Genomic DNA, 15021 nt, shown 5'->3' on the forward strand with positions numbered 1-15021 from the left:
TCAGAAAAAGCAAATAGGAATATCAGCTATGCATTTTCTAATTGCAAGTTGATCAACAAATATATTTTGGTTGATAAACAATAAGTATCCAGGCATTCTGAGAAACTGTCATGATTTTTATACTTATTTGGTATTCTATGTCTTCTATTTCCTTCTTGTATTATGAAATACACAGGGTAAAAGGCTTTTGATACCATTGCAAGACATCATAAATCACTTCTAGTTTCATATCATTCTAATAAGCATTGGTATCTAAGGCTCGATTCAAGAAAATCTTACTTTTCTAAAATTGTATTTATTTTTTCCCTTTTATGGGGTACAAATGTCAACTTTTTATAAGACCTTTTCTAAGACTTCCATAAACCTTGAATCATATAAAGTTGAATAGGATAAAAATTGTTGCATGAAAAGTTTTCATTTTCAAGCCTCATATTGACACTTTTTAAATTAAATATTAATTTTTGGAGTTATCCTTCCTGGCTGAGGATCGGATATCCTTAAGGTCAAGCCTTCATGATATGTATTTGCATTCATTGAAGGCTGGCATTTCATATAACACAAGCTTCATTATTGTTTAGATATACATTCAGTGTTGAGTTGTTCTTTACTGCCTTATGTAAATACAAGGATATTATTTACAGGTTTTTGGATATTCAGGAATTATCTTGAAATTTTAAGAATACAGTTGCTGTTTCTTATTTGTCATATATTTTTTAATCATTCCATAAGCTGCACCCTTATAATTCTACCCCATGGCGGGGCCCTTGCTGACTGGTCAGTTTTCTAGTTGATACATGTTTCAAATTGTCACTCTACATGAGCCGTTGTGGGATCCCGATGTTTTTTCATATTAAAATATTCAGTTCATGTGGTTACTGACTATCATACCATTTCAAAGAACAATATTATGAGCTATAAACATGTATAAATGTTGATTATCAATACATGCCACTGAAATTTAAAAGTCTTAAGTTAAATTAAATTGCCCAGGATATTTTTTGTAAAGAAGGTCAAAGGTCAAGGTCAAGTGAATTGTAATGCTGATATTTTTATTATGCTCCTCTTCGAAGAAGGGAGGGCATACTGCTTTGCTGCTGTCTGTTGGTTGGTCTGTCGGTCCATTTAGTTTCTGTTCATTTTCTTCACAACCATTGCACATACTGAAATGAAATTTGGTATACAGACTTATCATAAAAATATCTAGGTCAAGTTCTGTTTTTGGATACAATCAAGCCACTTTTGACAGAGTTATGCCCCTTGGACTTAGAAAAAGGTTGTAGGTACTGAAATGAAATTTACTATACAGATTTATCAGATTAATATTTAGATCAAGTTCTGTTTTTGGTAGGATTGTGCCATTTTGACATTTATTTCCCTTGGACCCGGAAAAATTCCAATTATTTGCAGTTTCTGTTCATTTTCTTCACAGAGGTTGCACATACTGAAATGAAATTTAGTATACCTATTTATCAGATAAATATCTAGGTCAAGTTTTGTTTTGGATACGATCGCACCATTTTTGACAGAGTTATGCCCCTTGGACTTGGAAAAATCCCAATTATTTGCAGTTTTCATTCATTTTCTTCACAGAAGTTGTACATACTGAAATGAAATTTAGTATACAGATTTATCAGATGAATATCTAGGTCAAGTTCTGTTTTCTGTATAATTGTGCCATTTTTGACAGAGTTATGCCCTTTTTGACAAAGAAAAATTCCAATTTGGGGTGTGTGGGGCATTGGTCACATCTCTTGTTCATAATGATTTATGACAATCAGCACAATCAGTGCACATGCTAAATAGCGTAGAATTACCACTTAATTAAATGTCGACAATATGCTGTTTATTGGCACTTTTAACATTTTTGTAAAGTAGGTCAAAGGACAAGGCCAAGGGTCACAAGGTCGGTAACTATGACAATTTACAAATGCTATAGTGTGAAGCAAAACGTGTGTTAAATATCAAGTCCATATCTCTTTCAGTTCTTGAGATACAACATGCGACAGACAGACAGCTAGACAGACAGACGCTGGGTAAAGTGATCCTTTAGAATCTATATTGAAGCTGTAGATTTGTACTTTAAATAACAAATAAACATAACTCAATACGTGCTTTTTAGTTATTCTTTGTTTAAAACACTTTAAATACTCTTTTTAAAAAAAAATATGCGACAATGTTTTTCAGAAATTAAACAAAATGTTTAAAGGTTTATAAGCTCAAAAACATATCTGTTGTTAAGAAAATGTGATGTCTGAGAAATCATGCTTCTTTATTTCTTTTAATGACGCAGTCTGTGTGTACCTGGTATACCGTATTTGGCCGAGTATAATACAATGATGTAAAAAAAGAAAAAAACGCAGTTCGGATGTATTATACGCAACAGAAAAATATCTGAACTATGAAAATCACGGTAATTTGTTCGGCGCGAGGATTAGGTGTCAAAAATTTACTGTCCGTATCGCGGCAATCTGGAGAAAATTATTTATTCATTTATTTCAACAAAGCACAAGATAATGTTGCGTAAAAGTATTAACAGATTTTTTTTAAAGAATAGTTACGGTGATTTTGAAATTATGCGTCGCCATATTCTTAGATGAAATAATTTTATTTCAACAAAGCAAGAGATATTGTCGAAAGTTTTATCAGTTGTCATATTTAATTTTGGTTCTAGATAAAATTATCTTACAATATTTTAACAGGAAACGAAATTGAAACATCAAATTTCCCTCTTTGATCTTGCGGATATCACCATACCACTTTTATTAAAAGTTTTAGCATAATTTATATTTCATTTCTCAACTCTCAATTATTTAAACAAGAGGCCGATAAGTATAAGATAATGTAAAATTAAATTTAACAAGTGTTTAATTGTTTAAGTGCCGTAATCAACACATATGCTCAGACCCCAATTTTTAACAAAGAAAATAATCACAGCAATTAACATGGCATAAATAATCAGTGCTGTAACTGTAAAAACATTGCTTTGGCTAGGCATTTGTCCAGCGCACGTGTGTCACAACATTGGCTTCCTTTCATTGGGACGTATAGAGGGGTGTTAATATTGTTGCAGATTATCACTGAGTTATTTTAAACCTAAAATTAATATTTATTTTATTGTATTTCATTAAAAAATGATTTATTAAAACATGTGCAGTCCGGAAGCACGTGACATAGCTATGATGAACGTCTAAAAATAACATCGGTAATGGCCCCCCCCCCGGAGACAATCAACATGCAGTCATGTTATTTGGGCAAGACATTTTTAAGAAGCATACCTTCCAACAATAACTTTCCGAAGTTTAAAATATGGCAATTAACAAAAGAAATTGCATATATAGATAATCTCTCATATGATAGCCGTGTTTCACCTGAAAGAAAAACTTGCCAAAATCCCATTGTGATGTAAAATACGCATCCCTTTCTCACAGAAATTTATTTTAGGAAAAAAGTGCGTATTGTATTCCCCTAATTACGGTATTCAAGATCAATAGACAAAAAAATTCCTTTCTTTTGAGTGCACCATATGCCAAGGGTTCATGAGGGGAGTAGCATATCAGAAATTCTTGGCTAGCGAAGATGCTCAAAAAACCAGTGTAGCCAATATGAATATTTACATATATAGCTCTCTCTATGATCACAAAAAGTGTCGTTATCTTGAATATTTATGCCTCTCTATTTTGACGTCATATTCAGTCAGTGGCAAGTTTTGTTTCCATCGCAATTGAAATCAACAACTGACGTCAACAGAATACAAGAAATATTTCCTATACTGCGATTGGATATTGAAAGCTTGCCATAAAGTTCATCATCCGACTATGCTTTACTCGCATTGGTCAATATTTTAATGAGCTACAAAGAATTCTTTCCTCGTTCAACCACGGCCAGATGGGAGAGGAGCGTACATTTTGGCCGTGGTTTGCGACGAAACCCCCCCCCCCCCCCCCAGTAATTGTATTATCATTTTAATACATGCACACACATACATGTATATATTGTCATCATAATTATGGAAAAAAATTTACATTGAGTACTTTTCCATTATAGGTTTAAAATGGATGAATGTTAGCACTCCCTTGATGCTTAATGATCAACTGAAAGGAAAACTGGTTCTCCTAGATTTCTTCACATATTGTTGTATCAACTGCCTTCATGTTTTACCAGACTTGGCTGCTTTAGAAGAGCAGTATACAGTCCAGGATGGCGTGGTTGTTGTAGGGGTTCATTCTGCAAAATTTGAAAATGAAAAAGTCTCAGCAAACATTCTTAGTGCCATTTTACGTTACAATATCGACCACCCTGTTGTGAATGATAATGATGCTAGTCTGTGGAGTGAGTTGATGATACAGTGTTGGCCAACCATTGTGTTACTTAGTCCAAGTGGATGTATTCTCCACTTCTTTGTGGGTGAGGGCCACAGAGACAGACTTATGGAGTTCGTGCATCAGTGTGTGCTGTACTATAAAGAGAAGGGCATGCTTAGTAACCATGATATACCACTAGATTTGGAGAAAAGAAAGGGAAGTAACACCCCTCTAAAGTTCCCTGGTAAGGTGTGTGTCAGTGACTCAGGGCAGGAAATAGTTGTCAGTGATACTGGACACCACAGAATCCTAGTTCTGTCCAAGGAAGGAATTGTTCAGGTACCTTATTGACACATGACACACTTTGAAAAAAAAATTTTGACTTTCAATTTTCAAAGAACTAAAATTCAATGTACTAATTTAGGACTTCATTTTACTTTTTACTACATTTAAAGTTTTCTTATTGTTCTTAAACATGACCTTTATGGGTATGAGAAATGTGGCAAAATGAAGTTCAAGTTTTTATGCTACGATAATTGTAAATTATTTTCCTGCACAATACAATTTTTTTTTTAGTTCACCTGAGCCGAAGGCTCAAGTGAACTTTTCTGATCAAAATGTGTCTGCTTTCTGTCGTCGTTGGCATCATTGGTGTCATAAACTTTTCACATTTTCTTCTTCTTCTCAAGAACCGCTGGACCAATTTCAACCAAACTTAGTACAAAGTATCCTTGGGTAAAGGGGATTCAAATTTGTTCAAATGAAGGGCCATGCCCTCTCCCAAGGGGAGATAATTGTAAATAAGTGAAAAATTATTGGCATTTTTAAAAAATTCTTCTTCTCAAGATCCATAGGGACAGGAAAGATGAAACTCATGTGGAATCATCCTCATGTAGTGTACACTCAAGTTTCTTCAAATCATGACCCCCGGGGCAAGGGTGGGGCCACAATGGCCGATCAAAGTTTTACATTTTCTTTTCAAGATCCATAGAGACAGGAAAGATGAAACTCATGTTGAATTATCCTCAGATGGGGTACATTCAAATTTGTTAAAGTCATGACCACTGGGGGTAGGGTGGGGCCTCAACAGCCGATCAAAGTTTTACATAGGAATATGTAGGAAAATCTTAAAAAATCTTCTTCTCAAGATCCATAGGGATAGGAAAGATGAAACTCATGTGGAATCATCCTCAGGTAGTGTACATTCAAGTTTGTTCAAATCATGACCCCCGGGGCAAGGGTGGGGCCACAATGGCCGATCAAAGTTTTACATAGGAATACTGTAAACGTATTACATTTGGCTGTGTATTCATTTTAGCGCCTTTCGCGGAAAGCAGCCTCTGCTAAATTAAGTACATCGCTAAATGCTTTGTGTATAAAGGTTTCTGTAATGCACATTCAAAAAGCGCTAAATCAAATCTACGCCAACTTGTTGAAAATTCAATTTCCGCCAAATATCGTACACGCCAAATATAATACATTTACAGTATATAGGAAAAATCTTTAAAAATCTTCTTCTCAAGATCCATAGGGACAGGACAGATGAAATTCATGTGGAATCATCCTCAGATAGTGTACACTCAAGTTTGTTCAAATCATGACCCCCGGGGCCTCAATGGCCGGTCAAAGTTTTACAAAGGAATACATAGGAAATACATCTGTTTCTAAGAAATAGCAAAGCCATGATTAGTGATATTTATATGGAAGCATCCTCAGGTAGGTAGTGTAGAATTAAAGGTGTTCAAATCATAACCTCAAAGGGTATTAAAGGGTCTCAATGGTGGATCAAAGTTTTACATAGGAAAATAAAGGGAAAAATCTCAATAGCAGAAAAGCTACTGTAGGATCAACATTGTTCATGGGGATCCATTGTTTGTGGATTTCGTGGGTCACCCTTACCCATGAATTTACATCCCCTGAGTGTTTATTTTGTTAGCATATTGGTTCATTGAACCATTGTATTTGCGAGTTACCTACAAAATTATGTCCCCATGAACTGGTCAAATTTTGCTTACCCACGAACTTTGGCTCCCATGAATGAAAATGATTCCACAGTATGTTAAGTCATATTGACATGTAAGCATCCTCAAGTATTGAAGATTCAAAGAACGAGTGCACTTATGGGCCCCAGTAAAATGTGAAAAAATAAACAATCAAATTAAGCAAATTTTTTCATCCCAAATCATTAATTGATATCTAAACCGTGCGATTCAACAAGTTTTACCACTGAAATTCACGAATATACAAAGAACAAAACCATAGAATGCGGCAGAGGTCAGCCGACATTTGTAATTTTCTATAGTAAGTCGAGAACAGTCATACGAGGGGTGATCAAAAAGTTCGCAAACTATCTCTATATCTACAATACCACAATTCAGATTAGAATGAAATTCGGTACACACATAGCCATATACAAGGTCTATAAATAGCATATGCTGAATAAAGTTTCTCTCCTTGTTTGTGACGTCACAATGTGAAAATGACGTCACTATTTAGGTCACTTGTGACGAAAAATGGTTGTCTCAGTCGAACTCGTTCAACAAACGACTGTACAATTTATTGTAATATCTTAGAAATCCCTCTACAGTATCATATAATAATTTGTACACAGTTTATTGAGATAAATGACTTCCTTTAAATTCAATTAATGATTGGATTAATCGTTTTAGTGAAGGAAGTCTGATGGTTAAAAATGATACTTGTTATCTTGCCCAGTGAAAGAAAGTTTGAAAAGATATGTATTTTTAATTAAGCAATTTGCTATCAAAGACCTCCAATTAGCACTTTGAAAAATAGTTGAATATTTGAACAATGATATTAGTATTAAATATCTAAGATATCGTTTACGTTAGATTTTAAACATATTAGATATGATAAAAAGGATGCACCCATTCTGTATCCACCTTGAATAAAGGTCTCTCCTGAGACAGAAGATTTGTGTTTTAATGGTCGCCATGCTTATTTTTGGAAAGGATGTTATTATCCACCAATTCTGTTGCCGAGATATGACCATTTCTGACAAATTAACTGTTCTTGTCATAAAAATTAACTCACATGGAAAGAAATATAAAACTCGGAAAAGTCTTTTAACTTTTGTGACAGAACGCTACGGAGGGGGTCACGTGACCGCCAGTATCACGTGATTCGCGCATGCGCAGAACGGTGGTTGATGTGCATTAAAATCGGGGAGGATTAATTTAAAATATAATCAACATTAAAACCAAATATTGTATCTTGTATGGAAGTTATTCAATTAGTTTGCAAACTTTTTGATCACCCCTTGTACATTTCGAAGCTTTCGTTTACTATGAGCCTAACTTTGTACAAACTTGTGCGAATGACAAAAGACGCATAATACATTTATATAACTTGTGTGAAAGTAGGAAATTTGTACACAATTAGGCTGGTTCTTAAAGTGACCCATGTTGAACCCACATGTGGAATAAATTATTTAAAATACCTATAGTCATGTGAGTTCTACCCAGGTAAACATTCCTCAAAAGTGCTCACTGTAAAACAAAGTAGGCTTTGTATCATTTAGTCAAAGTTGCGCTGCTTAGAAATATTTGTATGTATTTATTTTACACTGGAGGGTAAAGAGAGTTTAGTGCCATTCATAAAAGTGTCAAACATTTTTAACATTTATGCAAGACAATGAAACAGATATTGAAAGCCACCTAAACACTCCTTTAGATTTCAAATTCAATAAAACTTTTATTGTATATATTTTTTCAAATGCAAGAGTACCAATATCTTAGTTTGATTATTATGGCTACAGGCATCTGCACAACTTCATTCAATTTTTTGAAAACAGATTTAGCACAAAAAGTTACATTTTACAAACGCACCCGACTATGATCCACCATCAGATTGTTCAAATGTCGATTTAAATATCTCTTTGCCTTGATTTACATAAAAGAAACTAAAAGAAGGTTCAGTACGACTTTTCCGGATTTAGGGTATCCATAGGCATTTAAAAATATTCAATTGTTTCAAATCCATGCTGATTTAGGTGATGCTTGTGACATGACCCGGCGAGATTTCCTTTGAAGTCAAGCATACTGTAACTGCGATGCAGAACACTTTTTGCGGGCGTTTCTTATGCAAATGAGCAGAAACTGTACTGTATCTGCAAAATATCAAAGATACAGTATGGTTTATTTTTAGCCATGACGGAAAGCTGTATCTGTATATACAGACACAAAATCGTTCAATTCGCATGATGGCACTGTTAGTATTTACTCAAAATTTGAGGTGAATTAAGAATAAATTTTACAACGTTAATTTGTTTGTGTCGGATTCAAAAATTTAAGAAAAGAGGGAATGGGGCAGTTCACAAATGACTTCTTTGAACACCCCCCCCCCCCCCCCAAAAAAAAATCAGTGTAAAACCGTATTTCTTGGGGTTAGATTTATATCCAACCAAGACACTATGTGCGTGATATCGTTACTTGTTGATAAAATAAGGAGGGAGCAAAAAGCATTTTTGTTTCAAAAATATTCCTGCACGATTCTTATATATCAAAATGTTTTGCATGAATTAAGTCGAGTCTTAAATTTAGAAAAAATGTCAGCAAGAGCTGAATAGAGAAAAAAAAGCACTACGTAATGAAATCTTAATTTAATTTTTTTGGAAAACAAATTATATTATGCATGCCCTAAATAATTATTTTAAAATGATAAATACCTGCACGTCCGCCTCAATTGGCATTTCAGTTGTGAATGCTTAAAATGGGATACTAAATCAGCTTTCTGCAAAATCTTCTGATTGGTTAAGAGAGATGTACCCAAATACTCATGTAAATTAGTGAGGTCATAAGAAAGGTCATGTCACAAGTCATTAGAATACTCGTTTCCTACTTTATCCTAGATTCAGGTCGGGGCCCGGCCCGAGCTATCGCTCTCGCCTCAAGCCCCGCCCTGTATCTCCGATACAGTAGGAAACTCGTACTCTAAATAATACCAAATGTGCTTTTTTATTAAAAATATCAACTAGTATCTAACTATTTCCAAAAGAAAATGATTTGGTAATATATTCTTAAGTAAAATGGCACATAAAAAGGGTCCATTAAGCATTGCTTAAGTGCACTTGCCCTTTGTTCAAATCATTGGTTTTGTAAAGCTTCTTTGGACAAAGTGCAGTAACTTGTCTTTTGTTGCTTATAAGGTCAGCGATATGGTCCCTAAGACTCTCTTTTTTAAAACCTTTATTCATTTCCAAGACTATTTCAGAATATGGTGATGCTTTATACCCCAATTTTAGTGGAAATATCATCTACCCCCCTTATTTCAAGAGCTAGAATTAGGGATATTTTACTAAAGTGTATTTGGCACTGGAATTAAAATGATTAATCAATTGCCATTGAATTGTTCTTCATATTAAACAAAGATTATATGGTTAAAATGCATTAATATTAAATAGTTGTAAAATGTAGGCAGGAATCGGGAGTTACCAGGCCTAGTTCTTTATGCATTTTCACTGTATAATCAATAGAACCCCGCCCTAATGCCAGAACCCCTGACCCTGAGGTCATGAAATTCAGAATTTTGGAAGAGACAGCCTTATTCAACATTACTATGAACGTAGTTAGTTTATTTAATACCCAGGACAGAGAAGAAGATTTGTAATGTGTAGGGGGACGGATTAGAGCAAAACCGGCCTCCCTACAACACTCAGGGATCAGGTCTGATAAGAATCAGACCTTAGGGATAGAACTATGACTAATGTGTGCTGCCAAAATATACAAATATGCGCAACGTATACTGTATAGGGGATTAATTTCACGGGTTGTAATTTTCGCGTTTTTCTCTCATCTGACACGATCGCGGTTTCTTGAATTCGCGGAATTGGTATATAATAAAAGTTACCTCCCTTGTCTATATATCTTCATGTTAACGACATTCATCAGCGTCAGGTCTTTATTTCAACAGGGTAGGTTAATTTAAAATTGTTAGATTGAATAAATAATTAATTAATCAAGGGCAGTTATTAAAAGTCCTTCATTCTAAAATGACTTTCCTATATGTTATTATGATGAGTGCATGTGCACTTAAGATCTTCAATACAACGCGGCGAAAAACCACTGGACGGAAATAGATGTGTTTATGTAGTTCGACGAAATAATATCCTTCCAAATCTTCAGTAAGTTTGATATTTATCTGAAAGATTTTTTCTTATCAAAACCAAAATCTAGAAAAAAATCAAATATGCATGATTATGCAGGTAACAAATACACATGGTAACATTAGTTACGCACGGGTAATCAAAACCCACGGCCCACGTGTTTTGATTGATGAAACATGTAGAGTTGGCTATTAAAACAGTTTTGGAACAAACACAAGTTATTTATCTGCCGATTTTAATTAAAGTAAAGCGTGATAATTATAATAATTGAATGATAAGTACTACCCGTAATTACTGAAATGACCATGTATTGACGATACATGTGTATAAACCTATCGTAGTCTATTCCTAAATTTCAAAATAAAATATGGAGATTATTTTATAAAAAATTATTCACTGTTTCTTGAATTCACGGATTTATCAACACCGTGAATATAGCGAATATTAACACCGCGAGTTATTTTCCCCCTATACAGTATACAGACTAAATATATTCAACGTATTTACAAAACATGCTAAGAAATCATACTAAGGTAACAAAACAGCAGACGAAAACCAAACCAGTGCTCTACCACATAGACAGACACAATAGAACAAGACACAGGGTCCCACACTTTACAAACACGGTAAAGCAACAGTCATACACTTAGTTAGTATGACCCAGATTCCAGCACCCTCAATAGGCCACGAATCAACAAAATTAATAAACAGGACAAAACAGTCCAACAACCCTATTGTCTAATAATAGTTAGATACGGGTGTTGCTAAAACGCGGAACGGAAAACGGAACGGAAAGCAGAATGGAACAGAAAACGGAAAATATTATTTTCTATTAAATCATTTAAAATACATAAATTTTCTCAGAAACGACATTCAATCTGTATTTATACATATTTAATCACTCCTTAATAAATACAAGTTGATTAAGTCATGTTAAGTCTCTTACGAAAACCGCTGACATAGTAGTGACGTAGCATCGCTTTTGAAAGGGGGGGGGGGAGAGAAAAAAGTCGAACTTGACGAACCAAAAAAAAGATAATTGAGGATAAATTCCAACTCCAATTTCTTTCAGTACTATTTTTTATGCCAACTTACTTAAGATTAATTTCACCCCGACCCTAAAACATTTAGAGTTTGTTTTTCCGATCAGGTCTGAAAAGTTGCAATTAAAGGGGAAAAATAAACATCCTATTAAATTCTTTTGCAAGAAATGTTTTCTTATATTTCAGCTATAAATTCATATTTAAATTTCTCAATTTGCACCTCATGCCACTCATGGAATTATAAGGGACCAGGACCCCTTTCCTTTTTGTGACCAAAATATAAATTAGATTAATAAATCAATTTCTTGCATGACTGAGGGCACCTACTCTGACCTTACTGCCCTCCTTTTCAAGATTTCTGGATTCACCATGCATGCATAATCTGAATGTCAAAACTAGTTTTTTTTTCTTTACTGATACACGGTGTATATTTTTCCTTCAACCTATTTCAGAACAAGATTTTTTGTTTATAACTGAGCATTCTTAAAAAGAAATAATTTGAACGAAACGTTTGACAGATTGATACTCAGGACTTGAGTAGTTGGTACATCTATCACAATATGTATTTCATTGACCATCGCATGTACATGTGCAAGTTCTGAGGGACGCATGATTCATGATTATATCACATTTTACGATAATTTTTCATCATATATGACTTTTATATCATGAATAACGCTTTTTATGTCTGATATATATCGAATCAAGGTTATTTGCTTGACATTTATTTTCCGTTTTCCGTTCCGTTCCGCTTTCCGTTCCGCGTTTTAGCAACACCCTTTAGATACTAGGAAATATAGAGTTTTACCCCCCCCCCCCCCCAATCTTCCTAACTCAAGTACTGATGTACATACAATCAACCTGACTACTTCTGCATAAACCTAAATGCATCTGCCTATCTAAAGAGCCTTCTCTGTTCTGCTCAAACCGCGTGCTCGGCACTCCCCACATCTACTTAGACCCCAGGTGTTACATGCCCCCTTGGGATCAAGTAGATAACCCGTCCACGCGTATTTCGTTGGACATCAGGTAGCAAATACTATTTTATTCACTGCCATTGCAATATTAAATACACAAATATACTACAATGTTAATGCACAGGTTAGATTATCCAACAGATGCTAAGAATTCACTAAAATAAGAGAGTTAAAGAACTGAAGTCGAATAATTTGTAACGTGTTGACTGTTGAGCGGAATAATAATAGCAATCGGGGATCGTACCTTGTCGATTCAAGGTTTTTGGGGATGATTTCCAATATAATATAATTTTTCTTAATAAATGATTGTCAAATGATTGATTACAAAGGCCTGCAAAATATACAAATAAATGGCCAACCTTATCTAGGTTAATAATCACGTTAATATTGAATAGAGAATCAAATAATTACAAATGATTAAGAAAATGGCAGTCGGTAGGCAATCCCTAACACTGGCCAACCTCGGACTGACCCTTGTACTGCAGCCTTAAAAAGGACACAGTCAGTACAAGTGACAGCCCTTCAACTGCTGTGCACACTGCTAGCCTTATTCAAGCAGACACACTGTACGCAACAGCCTGGTTGCCAGACGGGTCAACAAGGTTAATTACAAGTGTGGTGGCTAACCTCCGTCGCTGGTTAGCCTCTGAGTGGCTTGCCACTCGAAAAACACAACAGCCTTTATTTATTACTTTTCTTGTAGACTAGACCTTTATTTTATAAGGTCGACTTCTTCTGTAAGCTGACGTTATAGTCTCACTTACTTATATCGCTGTCTGTTCACACACGTCTTGTACTCTCCACAGCTTACACTGGAATGAATGCTCGATACAGCGATTCAGCCTTTATATACTTTTTAAGGCGGATGTTTACGTCGACATCCTAATCATTGAATCTGAATAAAAGCAATATAAATTTCCGGAATACTACAAATTCGGGTACAGTTTAATTGACAAAAATAGTTCAATGTAAATTTAGACTTTTATGGTCGATACTGCGAATTCCGGAATACTTTCGCGACAGATTTTAAGAGGCAGTCCACCGAAAAACCAGGCAGTATTGTATTAATAGGCGGCACATCGAATGTGACGAATATTTGATATTTTATTGAAAACAATATCAATGTAGTCCAAATGGAATAATGTAATCGAAGATTTGTTTTAAAATTGCTTATTTAGTAAAATATCCTTTTGTTTCGTGTTCTTGAATTCCCCTATATAAACCATTGAATTTAGGTCAGAAACAACGAACTGTAATTTCCAATACTTATTTAACAGAACTATAATTCATGCTGAACTAAATCTAGAAATATTTCGTCTTTCAGTTTCAAAAATAAAATGGGTGGGCAAAACACTTTTGATAGTAGTTTTCTGTCAAAATATATCGACGTTTTTATGAAATTTTGCGATGTAAGAGTTATCTCCCGTGGCATCGGTAAATCTGCTAAACACCTTCAACTATCGAAATCCTAGTAAAATATTTAGAATATATACACAAAATAAAATTATTTAACAAAAAATTACTACTTTATTTTCAAAATAGAATTCATTTTCGCCTCCAAACGTAATATTTAGATTAAGATTGGCAGTATTATTCAGGTTGAATCCACGTTTCCATTGATGTATCAGTGACGTCATATACCTGACTAATATTGCGTCACAATTAAATAGTTACAAGTTTTCCAAAGAAGTTTGTAAATTCTTTGCATAAAAGCGCAAATAAAACGATTAAAAATAAATAATTTCTCTTTTTCTGTTCAATTACTTTTCAGAGTGCATCATCCTACTTATTAAATAATCATATATTTTTATATAAAATGTATTTTTTTCACGGGCGACGTCTCAGCTAGAAGTCCCTTTTGAAAAGTAATTTTGTACATGTCCGAGAACAAATTTTTAAAACTGATTTACTAGGCTATGCGTACAAATAATTAATTGTTTATATTGAATATTTCTTATAAAATTGGGATGTGAAGAGATTTTATTTTCTTCTGATTATCAAGGAAAGATGAATATTTTAGATTTACGCAACATTTAATTCAAGTCAGCGGAGTTGAGATGTTTATTTCATGATATTTGTACACACACACACGCACAAAAAAAAAAACATCAACAAACAAACAAACAAAAAAAGCTTTTGATTATATTTATCTATGCAGACAAACCAAAGTAAACGATCCGCGGTACGATTAAAAATATTTTATTAAAAAAGTGAAAAATAAGATTTATTTAAAAAATATTTATTGAGGAAAATTACTGTTGAACTCCCCACTTCAATTTGCCGCTAAAACAGAAGATTTCGTGGGCGTGTTTTTTGTTTTGTATTGTTTTTGTTTGTTTGTTTGTTTGTTTGTTTGTTGTTGTTGTTTTTTTTTTTTGGTTAAATTTGGTGATTGAAACAATCACATACTCACATTTAATATGAAGTTTAAAAATGTGACCATGTTGGCCAATTCTAAAATGTTTTCCCATTGATGAAAGTTTTTTTTTAATATGCCGCCTTGCCCCCCCCTCCCCCCCCCCACCCCACCCCGTCCCGGCTTTTTGCTTGCGATTTCTAGGCTCTTAAATAATGAT

General features: G+C 34.3%; 1 protein-coding gene and 1 long non-coding RNA gene across 2 annotated transcripts in view; both read left to right on the forward strand.

Moving 5' to 3' along the window:
- The window catches only part of LOC134274205 (NHL repeat-containing protein 2-like), a 12354-nt gene extending 7639 nt beyond the window's left edge, over positions 1 to 4715 (forward strand). The window contains exon 2 of the mRNA XM_062756457.1: positions 4045 to 4715. Within this exon, the coding sequence (XP_062612441.1) occupies positions 4045 to 4652 (608 nt within the window). The 3' untranslated portion in view covers positions 4653 to 4715. The remainder of the gene's footprint in view (positions 1 to 4044) is intronic.
- Positions 1 to 6269, forward strand: part of LOC134274206 (uncharacterized) — a 208692-nt gene extending 202423 nt beyond the window's left edge. The window contains exons 2-3 of the long non-coding RNA XR_009993565.1: positions 5971 to 6021; positions 6072 to 6269. This is a non-coding gene — a long non-coding RNA (uncharacterized LOC134274206). The remainder of the gene's footprint in view (positions 1 to 5970; positions 6022 to 6071) is intronic.
- The last annotated feature ends 8752 nt before the right edge of the window (positions 6270 to 15021 follow it).

Source organism: Saccostrea cucullata, unplaced genomic scaffold (genome assembly GCF_032062105.1).
Source record: "Saccostrea cucullata isolate Sc308-1 unplaced genomic scaffold, CSIRO_AGI_Scuc_v1 ctg759, whole genome shotgun sequence".
NCBI classification, from domain to species: domain Eukaryota; kingdom Metazoa; phylum Mollusca; class Bivalvia; order Ostreida; family Ostreidae; genus Saccostrea; species Saccostrea cuccullata.